At 36.8% G+C, this 20,834-nt stretch overlaps 2 protein-coding genes across 5 annotated transcripts in view; both read left to right on the forward strand.

The window, feature by feature from the left end:
* Positions 1-20,834, forward strand: part of Ascc3 (activating signal cointegrator 1 complex subunit 3) — a 302,434-nt gene that overhangs the window by 137,750 nt on the left and 143,850 nt on the right. For all 4 annotated transcript variants that reach the window (XM_041653682.1, XM_041653681.1, XM_041653683.1 and 1 more), the window contains 3 exons: positions 10,181-10,372; positions 10,675-10,899; positions 17,547-17,666. In XM_041653682.1, the coding sequence (XP_041509616.1) occupies positions 10,181-10,372; positions 10,675-10,899; positions 17,547-17,666 (537 nt within the window). The remainder of the gene's footprint in view (positions 1-10,180; positions 10,373-10,674; positions 10,900-17,546; positions 17,667-20,834) is intronic.
* On the forward strand, positions 16,200-16,430 carry LOC121449344 (small nuclear ribonucleoprotein G-like). Its single transcript, XM_041653685.1, has one exon. It carries the CDS (start codon positions 16,200-16,202, stop codon positions 16,428-16,430), a length of 231 nt encoding a protein of 76 aa, XP_041509619.1.

The raw sequence follows: 20,834 nt of genomic DNA on the forward strand, positions 1-20,834 counted from the left end.
ATGCTGTAAGACTCCTCATATCGTTCCCCTCTTTCATATCCGGAGCAGCTCATTCACAACACCGTTGTGTTTTCAAACTGTCTCCGGAAGCAGGAAGGTGGGGAAAGTAAAGTGTGAAATGTTTCAAAGTGAAAAGTGAGCAGCTCTTGCTGGACAGCTTATGGTTTCTGCTGGGCCAGGGCTTCTCCCAAGAATTACAGATAAGGCCAAGAAGAAAAAGAAAAAGGGGGGGAAAAAAAACAACCACAGAGCATAGGAAGCTCCATGACTCCATTTCTCCCGAGACCCTTAGATATCTCATCATTTGTGAGACTTAGTTTCTCTTCAGTCAGATTCAGTGAGCTACTGTAGGCCTTTCATGTTTCTAATGGCTTTCTGTAATATTTTAGATACTGCATGAAAATTACTATTTTCAGAAATGTGCATGAACAACTACATATAAACTAAGAGGATAATACTATAGATCCAGTTAACCCTGCATATGACTGCTTTATTTCTATCCCCCACAAAGAGTGCTTCAGGAAAGCTCAGCTTTTGTAAAATAGAATATACCTCAAAGAATAGCTTACACTTTTGTTTTTAGAAGTAGACAGAGCAATGGGGATGCAGATGTTTTCATTATTAAATCATTGTTTTTAGTTATTTTTGTCAGTTAAGTTAAATGGATATTTTAGTTAGAATCATCTGACCACTCCTGCTCCCACTTTTCGGTATCCTGCAAGAACACCAAGCTCCTTGGCTGTAACTTATATGCAGGGGATCCAGGTCAGACCCCGACAGGCTTCCTGATCTCTGTGAGCCCCGTGCATCCCAGTCATTGAGTCTTTTGGTCTTGCTCTCTTGGTACCCTTGATCCTTCTGATTTCTCCAGTCCTTCCTCCCCCTACTCTGCAGAGCTCTCAGAGCTACACAGATTGCTAGGCTGTGGTACTCTGCATTGACTTTCCTCAACTGCTGCATGAAATCTTTTCTGGTCTCTTTGATGAGAGTTCGGCTAGGTTCTCGTCCAGGAGCACTCTGGAGGCAGGATAAGCTGTAGGTCAAAGTTTTCTGGCTGTGTTGGTGCCCCAATCCTTCTACCTGATTACAGAAGATGGCTGGTTCAGGCGCCAGGTCCCCCATTACAAGGAGACTTTGCTAGGATTACTCTTGTAAATCCATGGCGTTTTTATAGCACTAGGTTTCCACTGTGCCCCTGAAAAGCCCCCCAATTCCAGCCATTAGGTTTTTGTTTGTTTGTTTTTTGATTGGTTAAGGATTAGTAAAGAAATACTCATTTTTATATGACTCCATTTGTTAGCTCTGTCTATGTGCCTTCTCGTAATATCAGTCTACAGTGCAAAGCAGAGCTTTGCCTGAATGCTTCTGTCGTAGATTCATTATATCTCAGTTTGTTCTTTTTTTCTAATCTACAGATTTTGTAATGCTTAGTACTTGTTTTATTTTTATTTGTTCTCCTTCCTTGATTTCTTTCTTTTTTCTTAGTCTTTACTGTGTTTAATTATTTTGTCACAATGATTTTTCTCCTAAGAGTTTCATTTAAAATAGTAATGAATTTGAAGTTACTTGTCATGAAACAATTTCATGAGGTCAAATTATTAGAATATATTATGTATAGATAGATAAAAATATTACTGCAACTATCTTCCTGTGAGAAACTCTAATCCTTAATACTGTGTTTGCATTAAAATAACATGAATAACTAATCAGACATATTCATCGAAGAATATGGAAAGATAATATCATTTGTTGTGAGGAGCGGCGGGCTGCGTCCTTGGCACCCAGCCGCCCGCATGGCTAGCTTGTGCCCTGAAATAATTACACGGAAATTGTATTCTTTTAAACACTGCCTGGCCCGTTAGTTCCAGCCTCTTATTGGCTAGCTCTTACATATCGATCTAACCCATTTATAATATCCCTGTAACACCACAAGGTGTCTTACCAGGGAAGATCTTAACCTGCATCTGAGTCCGGTGGGAGAATCATGGCGACTGCTTGACTCGGCTTCTTTCTCCCAGCATTCTGTTCTGTTTACTCCACCTACCTAATTTTCTGTCCTATCAGGGCCAAGCAATTTTCTTTATTAATTAACCAATGAAAGCAACAGATAAATACAAGACCCACCTCCATCAATCATTAACTGTTAGTGAAATGCCAAATAGAAAACATGCTCATATACTGCCACATATCTTTTATACAATATTTAAAAAATTTTAATGACAATACAATCACAGGTGTGTGTAAGAATCAATGAGAATTCTCGTCCTTCACTGATGCACATGTCAGCGCCCTCTGGGATAGTTTGCAGACTTACTGAAGTTTAACATAATACAGTTACTGTTGACTCAGTAGTATACTAGGGAAACAAAAACATGGACTCAAAGAAACAAATATCAGTGTCAGTGGAAGCTCCACCTAAACTCTTCGCAATCCAGGTGTCATGCATTGTGAAATTAGATTAACATCCTTTGAAATGTCCATCCACAGCAGTGAAAACTATTGCAGTAAAAGTTAGAAGAAATAGTGAACCATTGACATGCATCAATCTGCATGAGTCTTAAAGACATTTAAGGTAGAGGAAAGAAACCCGTCCAGAATACACTGTTTGATTATTTCTGTATAACATTCTTGGAAGTAACAGATGTCCTGTAAAAAAAAAAAAACAAAAACAAAACAAAACAGAAAAAACCAGTTGCTTCAGGAAGTTTAAGCTAAGAGTTTATCTATAAAGAAACTATATACACAGCTCTCTGATATCAGGAGTCTATGGTTCTCAATTGTCCCAATGTTGTGACTCTTTAATAAACTGCCTCATGTTTTGGTGATCCCCCAACCATGAAATTATTTCATTGCTGCTTCCTAACTGAAATTTTGCTACTGTTTTATGAATGATAATGTAAATATCTGATATGCAAGCCCTTTTAAAGGGTAGGTTGACCACCCAAAGGATGCAACCCACAAGTTGAGGACCACTGTTATGAATGATCCTTTTTGTATTCTGAAAATGACAGTGGTTACAGAGCCGATACTTATGTAAAAAGTCATGGAATTGAATACCAATAGTGCAAAAACTAGTTTTTTTCACCTATTTTAAAAGTAATGTTCTTAAGATGTGCATCCTTTGGATGATCAATACTTCAAGTGTATTGTGAAATAGGATAGACAACAAATGGAAAATTCAGATTCAAAAATTAAAATTTAGGATAAAGAGGCTTGTCATGGTGGCACACACCTTTATTCTCAATATTTGAAAGGCAGAGGTAGACAGATTTGTAGGAGTTTAAGGCAAGCTTGTCTATTATAGGAGTGTCAAACTACAGTGATACCCTGACTCAAAAATAAAATCTGAAAAGGAAAATTCACCCCAGAATCACCCTACCAGTCTGTGAGCAGGTGAATGGAATAATAGAAAAGTTTGGTATATATACACAACCATAAAGAAGAATGAAGTTCCACCATATGTGAGAAAATGAATGTACCTGGAGATCCTCACATTTTTTGGTAACTCAAGGTAGTTCAGGACAGATAGTATATTTTCTCTCAATCTTGTACCTTATTTTATATTCACACAGAAAATCAACAGTGTATATAGATAGGGCATGAAAGTAGAGATGAAATGGTAGGGCTTTGATGTGAAGGTTGCAGGAGAAATGGAAACACAAAAGATGTTTGTTGTAATAAGGGCGGCGGGGCTGCGTTCCTGACACCCAAGCTCCCAGCCACCTGCACAGCTAGCTTTATACCTGAAATAATTACACGGAAACTGTATTCTTTTAAACACTGCCTGGCCCATTAGTTCCAGCCTCTTATTGGCTAGCTCTTACATATTGATCTAACCTATTTCTAATAATCTGTATAGCCCATGAGGTGGCTTACCAGGGAAGATATTAACCTGCATCTGTCTGGAGTGGGAGAATCATGGTGACCGCCCAACTCGGCTTCTTTCTCCCAGCATTCTGTTCTGTTTACTCTGCCTACCTAATTTTCTGTTCTATTAAAGGGCCAAGGCAGTTTCTTTATTTGACCAATGAAATCAACACAAAACAGAAGACTCCCACATCATTTCCCCTTTTTCTGTTTAAACAAAAAAGAAAGGCTTTCACTTTAACATAGTAAGATTACATATAACAAAACAGTTACCAAGCAAGAATTATAGTTACAATATTTATATCTACTTTATCTTTTATCATAACTAAGGAAAACTATAACTATCCATTCTTCAACTTCATCAAAGACTCCAGAAGGATATAATATTATCTAAGCAAATAAGAAATCCAAACTCTAGAAATGACAGAGACAACTCGCTGTCTGGACAGTCACCCAAAGTTTCTCTGTACCGTTGGGGCATCCATCTTCGGCCTACAGGCCCATAGTATCCAGCAGACACCTCCACGAAGCAGGAAATTCCAAAGACAGTTCAGTCACTTTCTGCTTTGTCCTGCAGAATGTCTCACAGACTCTCATGAATCAGGAACCCCGAAAGACCATCTCATTTTTAGGCAAGTTCAGCAGTCCTCTCTCTGCGGGTTCTCTGTGTCCAGTTTATGCAACAGTCCAGGCAAGAACAGTTTCTTGCCCAAATGGCTATCAAGCTCCATAAGGAGCCTCTTCAATGCCCATCTTCCTCTTGAAGTAGCTGGGGCTGCCAGGAGCAGACATGTCTCATTGCCATGAAAAACCCTAAGTTATTAAAATATTTTAAATGCCATATTCTGCAGTGTTTGAGAGATATGAAGAATGTCTATCTAACTGAAAATATCTCTATATATCTAGAAAATCTAACTAACATGACTATTACTATTATCGATGATTATCCATTAACAACCTATATTTCCTATTATGCATTACATTTTAAATGAACTACACAATCACAATACCTTAATCAATATCAGAAATACATATACATATAACAAAATTGACCTTAAAATCCATACCAATGTAAATTATTCATATCTATATCATATCCCCCTTTAAATGTAAAAGAATATTTATAAATAATATTTGGGAATATGGGCACAGTTTTTTCTCTCCAAACTGCTTCCTGCTGAATGGGGGCACTGTTAATCAGGTCTTTTATGGTATAACCTGTGTGCTAGGGTCATCTCAGTTGGCAGTTGAGTGAAGTAATTTTTTTAAGGGTGTTCACAGCAACCTTTCAGGAGGGTGTAGTCTATCACACCATATTGGGATAGACGCAGTCCACAGTATCTCATCCTCTGTGAAAACAAAAGAAGAAACTCTTTTCCAAAGCATCATATCCTTAGACCCAAATTCTGAAGTCATACCCTTATGATATCCATTCTGGTTTAGCTTGGAAGCCCATGTAATGAAATGTCTCTCTGTACTTAGTTCCTTTACAGTCAAAAATTTTAAAGAAAGCACAATAATACAAAGAATCCAGACTCTCTGTGAATTTTCCATTTTTACATGGCTTATTTTTACTCTATCACTTTATTCTGTCTCTGTAAAAACTTTACCTTTTTTTTTAAGGCATTAACTTTATTCTCTATGTTTTTTTTTTCCTCTCTCTCTCTCAAGCCTACGTACACTCATCCAACACTGTGATCCATTTAGTGGTCTGTCTGAATCTGTTTTATTGTGAATCTGTAATTTTTTTACTATCCAGGAGCATTTCTTAAAATGTTAAGCAGTTCTTAAAAACTTAAGTTACCGCCTGTGTCTTGCCCAGTCGAAACCTTAACTGCGCTGTTTTTACAGTAATTACGGTAGTTCCTGCCTGAGACCAGCACAGTTCAGCATGGTAGAGCTGAGCCGAGCTGCTCCAGCCTCAGAGCCATTTGGTGCCCCTGAGCCACACACAGTTCCAGGCACACAGCAGTCCACATTGCCATCAAGCAAGCCGTAGAGCTTTACTTTAAATGCTCCATTCAAAAGCTCTGTCTCCCGCAGGAGCCAGACAGAGATCGCAATGGCGGCACAGCCCAGAAAGCCGGCATTTTTAAACAGCCAGTGTTTTACTGCTGCTGAGTCAGGACAATTTCTTTGCGGTACGCAACCCACAAACAGCAAAAAGCTGTCTTAAATTCTCTCTCTGTCCTTTTTAAGCCCTCTCAGGTTTTATGTGGAGTTCATTAGCACGTTGGGTGCCACTCTGTAGTAATAGGCGCGGCGGGGCTGTGTCCCGCCACCCGGCTAGCTTTGCCCGAAATAATTACATGGAAACTGTATTCTTTTAAACACTGCCTAGCCCATTAGTTCCAGCCTTTTATTGGCTAGCTTTTACATATTGATCTAACCCATTTCTAATAGTATGTGTAGCCCACAAGGTGGCTTACCGGGGAAGATATTAACCTGCATCTGTCTGGAGTGGGAGAATCATGGTGACCGCCCAACTCAGCTTCTTTCTCCCAGCATTCTGTTCTGTTTACTCTGCCTACCTAATTTTCTGTTCTATTAAAGGGCCAAGGCAGTTTCTTTATTTGACCAATGAAATCAACACAAAACAGAAGACTCCCACATCAGATGGGAGTGTAGAATAAGCTCAAAATGTATTTGCAAGAAAGGTCTTAAGAAATCCAATACTATATACTGGGAATATATGTCAGTTAACCTATTGCTTTTAAAAAAGAAGCCAAAAAAACTTAAAAGTGACAATGAGCAATCCACTTTACTCACACGATTGGCAGAATTTAACAAGAACTGTGAGTTCAGCATTGTGAATAACAGGGTGGAGTGCACTTTCCTATATTGTGTTAGAGCTATGAATTCATTGTATAATTTTAGAAAGAAATTTGACAACTTTAAATGAAATTAAAAACAATACTTTTCAATCCAGTTTCTTTTTTTAATTCTTGGGAATCTGTTCCAGAATAAAAAAAGCAAAATGCATAATATATGTTACCTCCTTAGTATTGGGTACAAAACAGATGTCTACAAAAATGGAATGTTTGAGAATATTTTTCGAGGTATGTCATGAAGTGCCATCTAAACACTAAGGGTGTGCTGAGTCAACTCCAGTTCTGCTTGCTACCTGGAGAGACTTCTTACCACAGTTACATGCTTCCTGTGTTAAGTTACATCCTGTGTCATCAGTGTTCTAAGTAAACTGTGGTTCATCACAGGATTCTATATTGAGAGCAACCACGTCTGGTTATTTCAGGGCAAGCCGTCCAGATGTGGGCCTCAGCAGAAGCAGGCAACTATCCTGCACCACGGTTGTGAAGCTCTGAGTGCCTATTTTTGAATGTTAGAGAAGTGGAGCAGGTCTAGTGACCTATCTCTTATTTTGGCTGCTGAAAGAACTCTGTTCTCTCTTAGCCAATACTCTAGTCTGTTATTCATGAGAGTTGCTTCGAGAAATTTAACAATAGTATCTCAGCTCTAAAAAGAAGGCAATGTGATTGAAGTATAACACATTCATTACTTGGCATCTGTGTGACCAGATACCTGATAGAAATAACTTGTAGAAGGAAAGATATATTTCAGCTCAGTTTCAAGGAGTTGCAGTGCATCATAATGGAGAAGACATCACGAGAGTTCAAACCAACAAGAATCTATAGTTGAAATTCTTCTCATGGCAGTGGCCTAAACCAGGGGGTCAAGTCATTGATCTTAAACGGTCCAGTGACTGGCTCCAAACAGGCTGAAGGCTCTACCTCCTAAAGTCTTTATACCCTTCAATAGTGTCAACAGATGTTGTCCAAGCACTCTGAACATGGCCTTTGGTGGACATTGCAAATTCAGAGCATAAATATGTAGTTAATCATAAAGTATTCTATGTTTTTACAAGCTAACTGTACTTCACAAAGATAAATAAGAGTGCATCCTCATTGAAACATGAAAAGGATAGTCTGTTGTTAGATGTCTGTTTATTTTGATTCAAACTCTTCTCTCTCTCTCTTTTATTCATTTTGCATACCAACCACAGTTCCCCCTCCCTCTCTTCGTCCTCCTGCCACCTTTCCTCCTACCTCATCCACTCCTCAGAGAGTGTAAGGCCTCTCATGGGGAGTCTACTAAGTCTGGCATATCATGTTGAGGCAGGATCAAGCCTCTCCTCTCTACATAAAGGCCAAGCAAGGTATCCCACTACAGAAAATGGACTCCAAAAAGCTAGTTCATTCACCAGGGATAAATCCTGGTCCTGCTGCCAAGGGTTCCACCAAGAGACCTAGCCACAGAACTGTCACCTACATTCAGCAGACCTGGTTTGGTCCTATGTGTGCTCTCCAGCTGTCAGACCAGAGGCCATGAGCTCCCACTAGGTCAGGTCAGCTGTCTCAGTGGGTTTTCCCATCATGATATTCTCCCCACCTCTTGCTCATATAATCCCTCCTCCCTCTCATTGACTCTAGGAGCTCAGCCCAGTGCTTGGCTGTGGAGTTTTGCATCTCCTTCCATCAGTTACTAGATATAGGTTTCATGAAGACAATTAGTGTAGTCACTAATCTGGTTATAGGGGAACACCAGTTCAGGCACCCTCTTCAGTATTGCTAGGAGTCTTATATGGGGTAATTCTTGTGGGCTCTGGGAATTTTCCTAGCATGAGGTTTCTCCCTAAGCCCATAATGACGCCCTCTATCAGAATGTCCATTTCATTGCTCTTCCTCTCTGTCCTACTCAACTCCCTGCAGCCACCAGTTTACCTATGAGATCTTATCTATTTCCCCTTTCTAGGGGGATCCATGCTTGTCCCTCTTAGCGTCCTCCTTTTAGGACTGTGGATTATAGCCTGGTTTTGATTAGGACTCCTAAAAAATGTACAGGTTGTCATTTAGTTTGTTGGCCACTAGATGGTGGAGTTTACTAATTTATTATACTCAACCTGCTTGAAGTTGAATTTATAAAATGTTATTTTCTTTAGTTGGTTGCTTAGAAATTAATAAAATTAGGTGACCCAAGATGCAGACAGTTTGACAAGTTATAGACCAGAACCCCACCCCCTGAGCTCCCGTTCCCTGACATATCTATATGTGGGGAACAAATAGTCAAAAAGATGCTATTTTTGAAAATGAGATTTTTTTTTCCATAGCACTGATAAATAAATACATGATATAATACCCCTAAAGAAGCCTTTATTATTGAACAACTTTTAAAAATATTACACCAACATCTTCGGTTGTGTAGAAATATTTCTTTAGTGAGTCACTTCAGTGAGTTATAAAGTTTTTTGTTGTAAAACTTATGATCCCAGAAGTTCAAACCTGTCCAAAGAACAGATACCATCAGGGAAGTTCGTCTGTTCAAAGTAGTTGTAAGGTTGTGGAGAGATGTGGTCAAAACCTCCACCAAAGCTCAGCATGAGCACAGCTGTAGGTGACCACTGTTGGCTTTCTGCACTCATTGCCTGTACAAGACTGTGGGAATCAGTAGGCATCTCAGGAACGTCTTCTAGATTGTGTGTCTAGAATGGAAAGTATACATGTAGGATGCATCCTTCAGAAGAAACTCAGAAAATGCTGACTTGTGTGGCTTGTGTCAGCAAGTGAAGGTAGCACCTAAGATGAAATGCTGCAGAGCTTTGGATTTTGACCACTCCAGATTTACTCTTAAAGAGCTGAGGTACAGATGTGTGTAGTAGAAGGCTGCTGTTCGTTCCCAGCTGCCCAGACCATGAAATAATCACTCAGAAGCTATATTATTTAAATTACTGTTTGACCAATAGCTTAATCATATTACTAGCTAGTTCTTGCATCTAGAATTAACCCACTTCCATTATTTTACATTTTGCCACAAGGCACATGGCCTACCAGCAAGGTTTCAGCTGGCAGCTACATAGCGTCTTTTGACTCTAACTTCTTTCTCCTAGCATTCAGCTTGTTTCCCCACCTAGCTCTACTCTGCCCTGTTACAGGCCAATGCAGTGTCTTTATTTGTTAACCAATAAAAGTAACACACGTACAGAAGGAATTTCCACACCAGATGTGTTTAATTTTAGTCAAGTGTTTTGGAAGTGTACCAAAAACTGTATAAGACATTAATTTATTACAAGAAGGTACAGCCAGGTCGGATGTTTGTGCCATTCCTTTAAGATAACGTGTTATGTTTTGTAAACTTGTAAGATATATAACAAAATGATTTTTATGTAAGGCACCATTACCAAGTTAAGAAACTTCAAAACAATGTTTGCTGTCTTTGATAAATTCATTCAACCTGCCCAAAAAATAGCAATTGCCATTAAATGCTAAGTAATTATCCTTTTATGTTTTTTAATGTCTAGGTGCAAAAGTCAAGAAATAAGCAAGTGCGAGAATTATTCTTGGATGGCTTTAGCATTCACCATGCAGGAATGCTTCGGCAAGACAGGAATTTGGTTGAAAACTTGTTTTCAAATGGGCATATCAAAGTCCTAATCTGTACAGCCACATTAGCCTGGGGTGTCAATCTTCCTGCGCATGCTGTTATTATTAAGGTAGGAGCTTACCTCCCTTTGCACATGGATTTGTGTGCCTGTTAAAGCAAGCCTCTGAATTGATTTATTTATAAAAATGTTGTGATTTGTCTGTTTCATTGACTGTGAATAGCATTTAGACAGAATTATTTTCTCCAGTAGAAGTCTAGCTTCAATTACAGAATTTAACTCTATCCCAGCTGATGAAGGGATTATTTAAAGTACACTTTTGAGATCTTTCCGTATTTGCCCAATTTCAGGTTCCAGCTCTTCAGGATTATATGTGTGTGCTTATGTAAATTTTATTAACTTTTCTCATCTAGGGAACACAAATATATGCTGCCAAAAGAGGCTCCTTTGTTGACCTTGGAATTTTAGATGTCATGCAGATATTTGGCCGAGCTGGACGACCACAATTTGACAAATTTGGGGAAGGAATCATTATAACGACACATGATAAACTCAGCCATTACCTCAGTTTACTCACTCAACAAAACCCAATTGAGAGTCAGTTTCTGGAAAGCCTTGCAGATAACCTAAATGCTGAGGTAAGTAAGAGCTCAGAAGGTTGGGGAAAATTGAATTGGTTGTTTATCTGTAATGTCGGGAATATAGTGTGTGTCAAGAGACAAAATAGAGGCCGGAGAGATGGCTTTGTTGTTAAGGGTGTTTACTGGTCTTACAGAAGACCTGGGTTTTGTACCCAGAACCCGTATCAGGCAACTCCTAACTACTTACCTTAAAAGGCCAGCCTCAAGGAATCTGATACACTTTTCTGGCCTTTATTAGCATCTGTTTGTACATGTACAAAGCCACACACAGTGCACATACACACATATATATATATATACACAAACACATAAAAATTACATCTTTATAAAAAGAGAAAATAATAGGCTAAATGCAGAATGTTGATTAATTCATGGAAGGATAAAATGTAGACATGACTGACAAGTACTTGTTGCTAATATGAGATTTTTTTCTAAGTCAGAATTTCCAAACTAATCTATATAGACTAGGGAAACAAACAGCAATAATAAAAATGTATATTGTATTTTGCTTTTCTAATAAAATTTAGAAGATTTGTAAAGTTACCTTTTGTTAGATCATTTGATAGCTTCATTATTAACATTTTATATGAAATACATAAAACTAATTTTAGCTTGAGTAGCTTTGCATTTGTGTTTGTGCAGCTTCTGTGCTCAAACCTATTTGATCTCAGCAGCCTGGATATCTAACATCTTAGCTGGCAAAAAATATAACCATTTTTAACAATTTAGAATATATAGGTCAAACGTTAACTGTGTTTTCACTGTTTCCTGGCATTTTTAAGTATTATTGCAGTATTCAGCAGTTTCCTATGCCAGTTTCCTTTCTTAGCCTGAAGTTGTCCTAATGATTTCGGTAGCTGATATGTAAGCATGAACTAAATGAAAGAAATATTCATAGTCAAAATGTATGCTAGTCTTATACCACATACTTATGACTAGCTTATAGAAGTCTGTTACATCCTACTCCTGTTCTTTGTGTTTCCTCTCTAAAGGAGGAAAAGCAAACTCACTCGGCTCTCTCTGTTAAGAATAATGGCCAAAGACAAGTCAAAACTCCACAGTGCAGTGACATCCAAAGAGGGGCAAGTGTTGCAGAAGGATACATACAGAGGGGGACAATACATTAGGTGCCAGGCTGCCACAAAAATGATTTTTGTCTGTGAAAGCTCTATCGGAGGTCAGAAAGATAGGTAAGTTTGGAGAGGTGTGATTGGAGATTAGAAAAAAGGTATGAGGGCCAGGGAGATTGCCCATGAGTTAAGGCACTTGCCTCAAAGCCTAGGGCCTGAGTTTGTTCCTCCAAACCCACATGGTAGAAGGAGATAACCAACCACTGGACATTGTCTTCTGGCCTCCAAAGTTTGCATGCAGATACACACTAATCTCTGGATGATAGACTACAAGCTTAATACAAAATAAACCCTTTCCTCCCTTCATTGATATTAGCTGGTGATATTTTATCACAACAGTAGCAACCCTAATGAAGACAGATATATTACTTTAATCTTAAAGTTCATGGAGACTAAATTTAATCACCTTGTCTTTGACCACTATTTAAGTAAAAAACCCACCTGCTGTTGTAAGTATACACAGGATACAAACTGAGTCAAACACTGTTCTTTCCATTTAGAACAATAGAGTGGTGTCAGTGAAACTAGCATACCCTGAGAATCAAAGTAAATAAGGCTCCATATGTTCATCATTAACTACTTAATAGATATGCCATTTTCCATTTATTTATATAAAGGACATTCATACTTTGAAATTTTTAATAATTATAATGAGGTATGGTCACTGATATTCTTGGTCTACTGAAATAAATTCTTGTCAAATATTCTGATAATAATGCAATTTGAATGTAAAATTAAATTTGGTAAAATTGGAAATCAAATATGAATCAACTTATAGCATGAATCTGCTGTATTATTATCGTCTTGGATTTGTGTTCACATCTTTGCTAAGATTTAGAATTGGCAATTGTTAATGCAAAGAAAAAACAAGTTAAACGAGAAAATAATATTGTTTCTACTCATGCCTTTGACTTTATAAATATAATTTTTAACTATTTAAACAAATACATTAACTATGATTTAAAGCAAATGTTTTCTGCACATATTTGCTCATTGACACCTAATGAGGTGACTTCATAATCCTAAAGCTGAACGGTCATAAGTGCATTCTTTGTATCAAGCCACCTGAGTTTGCAATGAGAGAAAAACAAGTGTTTGAAGTTTATTAATATGTTTTCAGAAGACATCACTATGCTTCTACTCTATTCTAGCAAGCCAGTCTTTAAAGCTAGGGTAATTTTCCTGTATTCTAGCACTGCTCTTCAGAAGAATTCCATCCATGCAGAATATTGCACGGAGACCTTGCGTAAAGGCCTCCCAGTATAACCTTGCCTCCCCAGTCTGCCTTTAGCACAAATCCTTTGTCCCAGAAAGGTTTTCTTCTGCCCTCATTGCCTTCAATGTCCTTTTTTTTTTCAGTTTCTTGTTTTCACTTTTTATTTATAAAATAGTACTCTTATTGATTTGTGAAAAATCTATTAAATGCCTGTTCTACTTTGCTATAGCATACAGCAAATTGATCTTCTGAGTTTTTTGATAGTTCTTTGATACTCAACCTTAAAATATTCTAGTCTTAAAAGAAGTGAGTGATAGGATAAATTTTTTAGATTTTATATAATTTTGACCAATTTTAAAAACATGCATATTTTACAAATAATCAAAATATTCTTATATATTAAACTTTAATTAATAGATTAGGTATGAAGTGTTATTTAAGTCTTATGTCTAAAGTACATTTTACTTAATGAACTTTATAGTATTAGTGCATTATACACTAATAACATTTTCATCATTCATATATCCAGTATTTGAAAACCATTGGTGGGTGTTAAGTCAACTGTAAGGAATGGCGTATGGTATTCATCCCAGTGGTTTTATGTTCCAGCCTCATGAAGAGGGATCTTCAGATGGCCAAGGACCGTGTTTGTGTGTACATATACTCGTACAGAGTGTACAGGTTTACTGCTAACTTCTAAGATGAATGAAAAATTCCAAAGATACACTATGAAAAAGCTGTCACCAGGTGGCAGCCTATAGTTACAAGAAATTTTTCTTTTCTGTCATGAGGTGGCGATAAAAGACTAGCTTCAAAATACAGTGTATCATGGAATAAACATGTATTTTTCTGTTTAATGTCTTTCCTTTATGTGAATGATTAGATTTGCTTTCCTTAAGCAGATGAGGGATGCTTGGTCCCTCCTATCTTTTCATCATACCAGAGGCAGCCATAGCAGGCTACTCACATTAATCTACTGATGAAGCTTATTTTGTGTTTTGCAAAATCTTCATTTCTTTTCTTTAATATAGTAGTATATGATCGTAAGGAAAATAGGTAACACTTCATATGACATTACACACACACACACACACACCACAAATCTTAAACTAGAATATGAAGAGTAATTTATTGGGCATTGTATATAGGAAGGGAGCAGGCTGGACAATACCTAGAATACTGCGTATACCAAAACATCTGGCACCATGTAGTTTTAAATAGGAGCGGGGGTGCCTGGTGTCTGATTTTTAGTCATATCATTTATATACATTTTTACCAATTTTACTAACTTTTCAAAGGAATATTTCAAAACAAAAAGGGTAACGTACAGTGCCAACAACTGAAGCTTTAAAAGCCATTTTGAAGACAATGCAGGTTAGTGAAAGAAAAAGAAAGTGTGTCTGTAGGAGTTGTAAACCTAAATTTAAGTCAGCACTGCAGCTTGTTGGTAAAACTCGGAGAATAATAGTAATGGCGAGTTTCTGGCACTATAATGAAGTAGTCATTTGCTCTCACCCTGTGAATGATAGAACTGTCAAGGGAGAGAGGTTAGGGCTAGCATATCATGCCTTAACTGATTTGTTCTTATGCCCACATGTGCACAATGTGCATAGGACATGTAATAAACTGTGCATGGGCTTTTTTTCATTTATTTGTTTTTTGAGGAACATCTTGTATAGCAGTTTTTTAGCCCAGGTTGGCCTGACTTGCAGTCATCCTCCTAATTTAACCTTCTGACACCTGTGGTTATAGGCGTGTACAACTATCCCAATGAGTGTGCTTAATTCTTTACTTTTGTGAACACTATTTAATGTAGGCTTTATGATATTTAATGATTAAAATAGTTATGAATTAGATATCATAGATTATATATAGAAACATATAAGAATATAAATAACAGTGGTAGAAAATTGGATATGCAAATAGATTTAATTTAAACAAGTTTTGTTTATCCTGAATTGAAGCTTTTAATTGTCCTACCTGTAATTCTTCAGTAATTATTATGCAGCTCCCTACTGGCTCAGATTTAGTTCTTTTGCATGGCATGGGTGGGACAGTATTATGGATTCAGTCCATGACCTTGTGTGTGCTGGGAATACTCTGTACCACTGGGCTATATTACCAGTTCATCCACATAATATATATGGTAGAATTAGTTATATAAAATTAAAAGAGAAAGAATAAAGCAGTTTTTGAGGGTTCTTTAAATATAAATGCTAAAATAAATTTCTATATTTTGTCTCCTTAAGTTATATAAAAATAAAGCAAATTTTGGTTTTAGTTTCTTTAATACTAGAACCATAGTCACTTTCCCTTGTTTTTCTTCCCCCTATAATATAATAATGTATAAAGAACACATCTCTTTTAATGTGTTTCCAAATCTTTAGCTAAGGATTTGTAGAGAAACTACAGAGGGCAATTTTCACACTTGGAACACTCTCCCAGAAAGCACTATTGCTTCCTGTTGGTCTGTTGAAAAATTAAATACTTCTTCACAAAAGTGTCTCATTAAAATTGTTAATGTCATTGTCTAATAAATATTTCCTTTATACAGAGTTCATGTCAGTTGTGTTTTTAAGTCTTCAATTCTTTCTGTTGTGGAATAGAATAAATGTTTAACTATGTAATGATGTGTTACTTTTGTTTAAATATGTAAGCGTGTGTTGCTGTTTCACCTTGTCTCACTAACGCACCTGATAATAATAAAAAGCTGAATGGCCAATAACTAGACATAAGAGGGATAGGTGGGCCTGCTGGACAGAGAAAAGGGTGAGCCAGCCAGCCAGATATGGAAGAAGCAGGAAAGCAGGGTGGACGAGACATAGAGGAAGTAGACGAGACTCTGGACAGCACATAGATTAGTATAACAAAAATGGGTTAAGTTCAGCTGCTGCACGTGTGTGTGTAAGACCACCCGCTCCTTCCAATGCAGAGCTCACTGAAGAGTTGCCATGAGCAAGGCCCACCCTCCTGAACTGAAGAAATTTATGGACAAGAAGTTATCATTGAAGTTAAATGGTGGCAGACATGTACAAGGAATAGTTTGGGGCTTTGATCCCTTTATGAATCGTGTGATTGATGCGTGTGTGGAGATGGCAACTAGTGGGCAACAGAATGACATCAGCATGGTGGTCATACGAGGAAAGAGCATCCTCATGTTAGAAGCCTTGGAAAGAGTCTAAACGATGGCAGTTCAGTAGGAGTTCACATTCTTCCCCAAAAGACTGTTTGACTTGGGTGTAGAATTGGGTCATGTACATTTTCACTGAAAAAAAAAAAACTTTTTGCTAAATAAACTTTTGTGATACTCAGAAAAATAAATAAATGAATAAAAATGGGTTGAAATTTAAGTTAACGGGGAAAAAGGCTAGCTAAAAACAAGCCTAAACTAAGGCCAAACATTCATAATTAATAAGTCTCTGTGTCATGATTTAGGAGCCAGTGGTTCAGAAAAGCATGCTACAGGTTTCATTAAATTAATAGGTGGCTAAAATACATTAAAATGCCCATTGCACATGACTTTGTGAATGTACTCTGGAGCATTCCTTATTTATTGTAGTTCTTCTCTCATAATGAAAGCATTGCTTACTCTGTTGGATGGCTTTCCCATTGGTGGTGTTGTCACTGTCTTACTAGCAGAGGAATCATTGTCATGCTTTCACTCAAGAATGCAAGGCGGTTGTAGTTGCAATTCTATGGATTTTTTTTTAAGTATTAGTATGTAGAATTGTTTTCTTTTTGTAGACATGGTTACAGGTTCCTATTTTGTTTCATTTGTGTGTCTACGCCAGTGCTGAGGACATATTTAGAGATAAAGCTAACTTCCCTTCTATGTTTTTGATAATAACTGCACAAAATCGGGAAAGTACATGCAAACAGTATTTTGTTATCATTATTTTAGTTTTCTTGCTTTAAACTTTTTAGACAAAAAATAAGTGAAACTACAATAAGTTGAGTCATAACTGAATAAAGAGAAAAATAACAAATTACAGAAAAGTCCTTAATAGTGTATAATTTAAAATCTACACTTGGAAAAATAATTAAAAGCCATAAAATGGAGGAAATTCAACTTTTAGACCTCATTTCTAATGTACTATTTGTTCTCAATTAAACGAAGCAGCAGTGACGTTTAATAAATTGGAAAATCATGCTTACCAATTGTGTTTGCCTTTTTAAAAAAAATACGGTAAAGTGACCTGTTTTCAAAACTTGATTTCTGGCAAAATAGTCTTTGCTATAATATTAATGGTTGTCTTTAATGTGACACTTTAATTTCTACTTTATTTTTTTATTTGCAGATTGCTCTGGGAACAGTTACCAATGTGGAAGAAGCAGTGAAGTGGATAAGTTACACTTACCTCTATGTGCGGATGAGAGCAAATCCATTAGCTTATGGCATCAGTCATAAAGCATACCAGGTAGAGAGCTCATTTGCTGGGACAAAAAAGAGAAGCTTAAGCCTTCTGTTGGCTTGTGTGGTCCTTTCCTAATGTGAAAATGAGTATTTGTTACTCTCGCCTCATTTGCAAACCAGTTACAGAACTGGAAGAAGATTTCTGAGCTTCTTTTATCTATTTATTTATTTTCAGGAAACACTGAGGGAAATGAAGTTGACCCTGATGATTACATCACTTTCTTTAAATTTCTTTTACCGCTAATATTATTAAGTTTCTATTTATGTTATGATCAAACTATTTTCAGATAAATTACCATTTGCTATTGATATTTTCCAATGTTTGTTTTTTAACTTATATATTTAGCTTGGGAGTATACTGGGCAGGAAAAAATTTATGGCTATGTTTTAATAATGGCATATGTTATATATAATCTGTTCCTCTTATCAAGTTACTTTATGCCTATTCTGTAATTTTTAAGTGGTAGCAGTAGTGAGTCATCGTAACTCTTTGGAAGCCAGGATTACTGTCATGAATCAATGCATAGGCAGACTGAGAATTGGATACACGTGGTAACAGCCTTCCCTATGAGCTTTATGGTTGTGTGGTCCATATGGCTTACAGACTCCATATAATCTTGGTTTTTCTTTAAAACTCTGCTTATATGCTGTAAGTACTTCCTAATTACAGATAAAACCCTGTTGTGATCTGATGAGAACATTATTAACTATCATCATGTGAATATTCATTTATGTCAAGTCAGAATTATCAAAAAAGTTGAATTTAACTCAAAATGTTTTTCCATTTACTGGTAACACATATCTGATCTTGCTACCAAAGCTAATCTTGGGGCTTTTCTTTTGTTTTTCCTTTTCCTGTGCAGTAGATTTCATAGAATTTAAGATGGGAGCAACAATTAGTGTTGAGGCTGCCACTCTGAAATCACTTGAGTTTCCCTATTTGGGTTTTTCCCTAGAAAGTATTCCCCTACCTTTCTTTCATTCATTGAATTGTGTGATGAAGTTAATTTGTGGCTAAATATAGGTGCATTATAACCTCTAACTTTATAGATGGTGACTAATATAACCTTGACTGTTCACATTATAAATATGGTGAGAATAATTGAGGGCATTATGAAAATTTTCTAAAGGGTAAGACTAAACATGGTATAAACATGATAGTTTGAATGAGAAGTGTTCCTAATAGGCTTCTTCCTGTATTTGAACACTCAGCCCTAAGTTTAGAAAGCCCTCTGTTTAGAAAGGCTATGTAACAGAGGTTCTAAACCTGTGGGTCATGACCCTGTGGTAGTAGACCTGCCTTTTCTCGGGGCTTACATAGGAGATATCCTGCAGATCAGATATTTATATTACAAGTCATAGCAGAAACAAAATTACAAAGTAGCAGGAAAAATAATTTTATGGGTGGGGATTCACCGTAACATGAGGTACTGCATTAAAGAATCAGAGCGTTAGGAAGATTGAGAACCACTGCTTTAGAACCTTCTGGAGGTGGAGCTTTGATGGAGGCAGTATGTCACTGAGGGTGGGCTTGAAGGGTGTATGTTACAGCATCATTTCCTATTCTTTTTCTTTCCTATGTGGACAAAAATGTGATTAGCTGGCTCCTAGTTCTTGTCATTCTTCCCTGTTTCCATGCCTTTCCTACCATGATGGACTCTGTCCATCTGGAACACTAAGCTAAGATAAACCCTTTTCTCCTCTAAGGTGCTTTTGGTGTGGTATTTTATCACTGCATCAGAAAAAATAATATAGCATATATTTTAGGCCTTATAATAAGACCATAACATTTTTATTTTAAAATATAATTGATATTATGCGTCATTTTGTGTAGTTCTCTGGCATAAGGAATACTTTTGGTGTAGTTTCCAGTATTAACAATCTGTTTATTTAATTATGTGTTTGTATCTTTATTTGAGGGAGAGGCACATGCTAGAGGATAACTTGAAAGAGTTGGTTCTCTCCTTCCTCCATGTTGATCTCAGGCATCAAGTTGAGTCCTGAGGCCTGGTGACAGATACCCAAACCACCTTATCAATGTCCTTAACTTTGTATAATTTTGCTTAATTATGTGTCTTACTCTTATTACTCAACATAAATTTTTAAGAATAAATTTCCTACTAATATAAATCAAGTAGTTTGTATTTAATGAATTTGTAACTTATTAATAACTTTATTTTAGATGAACCCAGTACGGCCTATCACAGTCAGCAATGAAAACATCTGCTGATATAGCTCCTACCTGTAGCCTCGTTTTTCTGACTTTTAAATTTTCTTTTATCTCTAATGAGGACCTAAGTTAAAACGAATGAAAACAATATTAACTCTTTAGATTTAGAAGATACTTTTTATGCTTCTGTGTTCCATTAAAAGTACATTTATTTTTGTGGATCTTGCCTGGGAAAAACACTCTCATCAACATATCTCCGTGTAATACTAATACTCATGAAATAGTAATAAGGCTCAAATTTTAAATCCCTTTTTTTAAGATTTATTTATTTATTATGTGTACAATATTCTGCCTGAATGTACACCTGCAGGCCAGAAGAGTGTACCAGATCTCATGGGTGGCTATGAGCCACCATATGGTTGCTGGGACTTGAACTTAGGATCTCTGGAAGAGCAACCAGTGCTATTAACTGCTGAGTCATCTTCCCAGCCCCTTTAATCCCCTTTTGTCTAAAAGTAAGAAAGAAATGACTTTTATATCTAATCTTAAGTATTTATTGTTCTGAATATTACAGATATAGCCATCTTGGATTCTAGAATATTTAAACAGAATGTGCAGATTGATAACATCAGTGATTTTTAAGCTTTTTTAATACATAAAATTTTTCTAATTCCTCCTTAAATGTTAAGATATACATACATACACACATATATAAGAAATGAAATCAATATGTCAAAAAGACATCCACACTCCTGTGTTCGTGGCAGCAAATTTCACAATGCCCAAGAAATGGTCCCATCCATGTGTCCATCAGTTGATGGATGGACAAGGAAAATGTGTTCCGTGTGTATAGTGAATAGTTTTTAACAGTTAAAAACAGAATGTAATCTTGTCATTTGTGACAACATAAATGGAAAGAGAAATCATGGGCCAAATTACATGATCCAGACATAGAAAAACAAGTACCACATGATGTTATTCATGTGTGAAAACTAAAATTTT

Source organism: Microtus oregoni, unplaced genomic scaffold (assembly GCF_018167655.1).
Source record: "Microtus oregoni isolate MIOR12 unplaced genomic scaffold, Mior012 000006F_ref0000085, whole genome shotgun sequence".
Taxonomy (NCBI): Eukaryota; Metazoa; Chordata; class Mammalia; order Rodentia; family Cricetidae; genus Microtus; species Microtus oregoni.

Excerpts from the sequence above, each read along its gene's own strand:
- LOC121449344 (XM_041653685.1), top strand. The coding sequence starts at position 16,200 with ATGAGCAAGGCCCACCCTCCTGAACTGAAGAAATTTATGGACAAGAAG.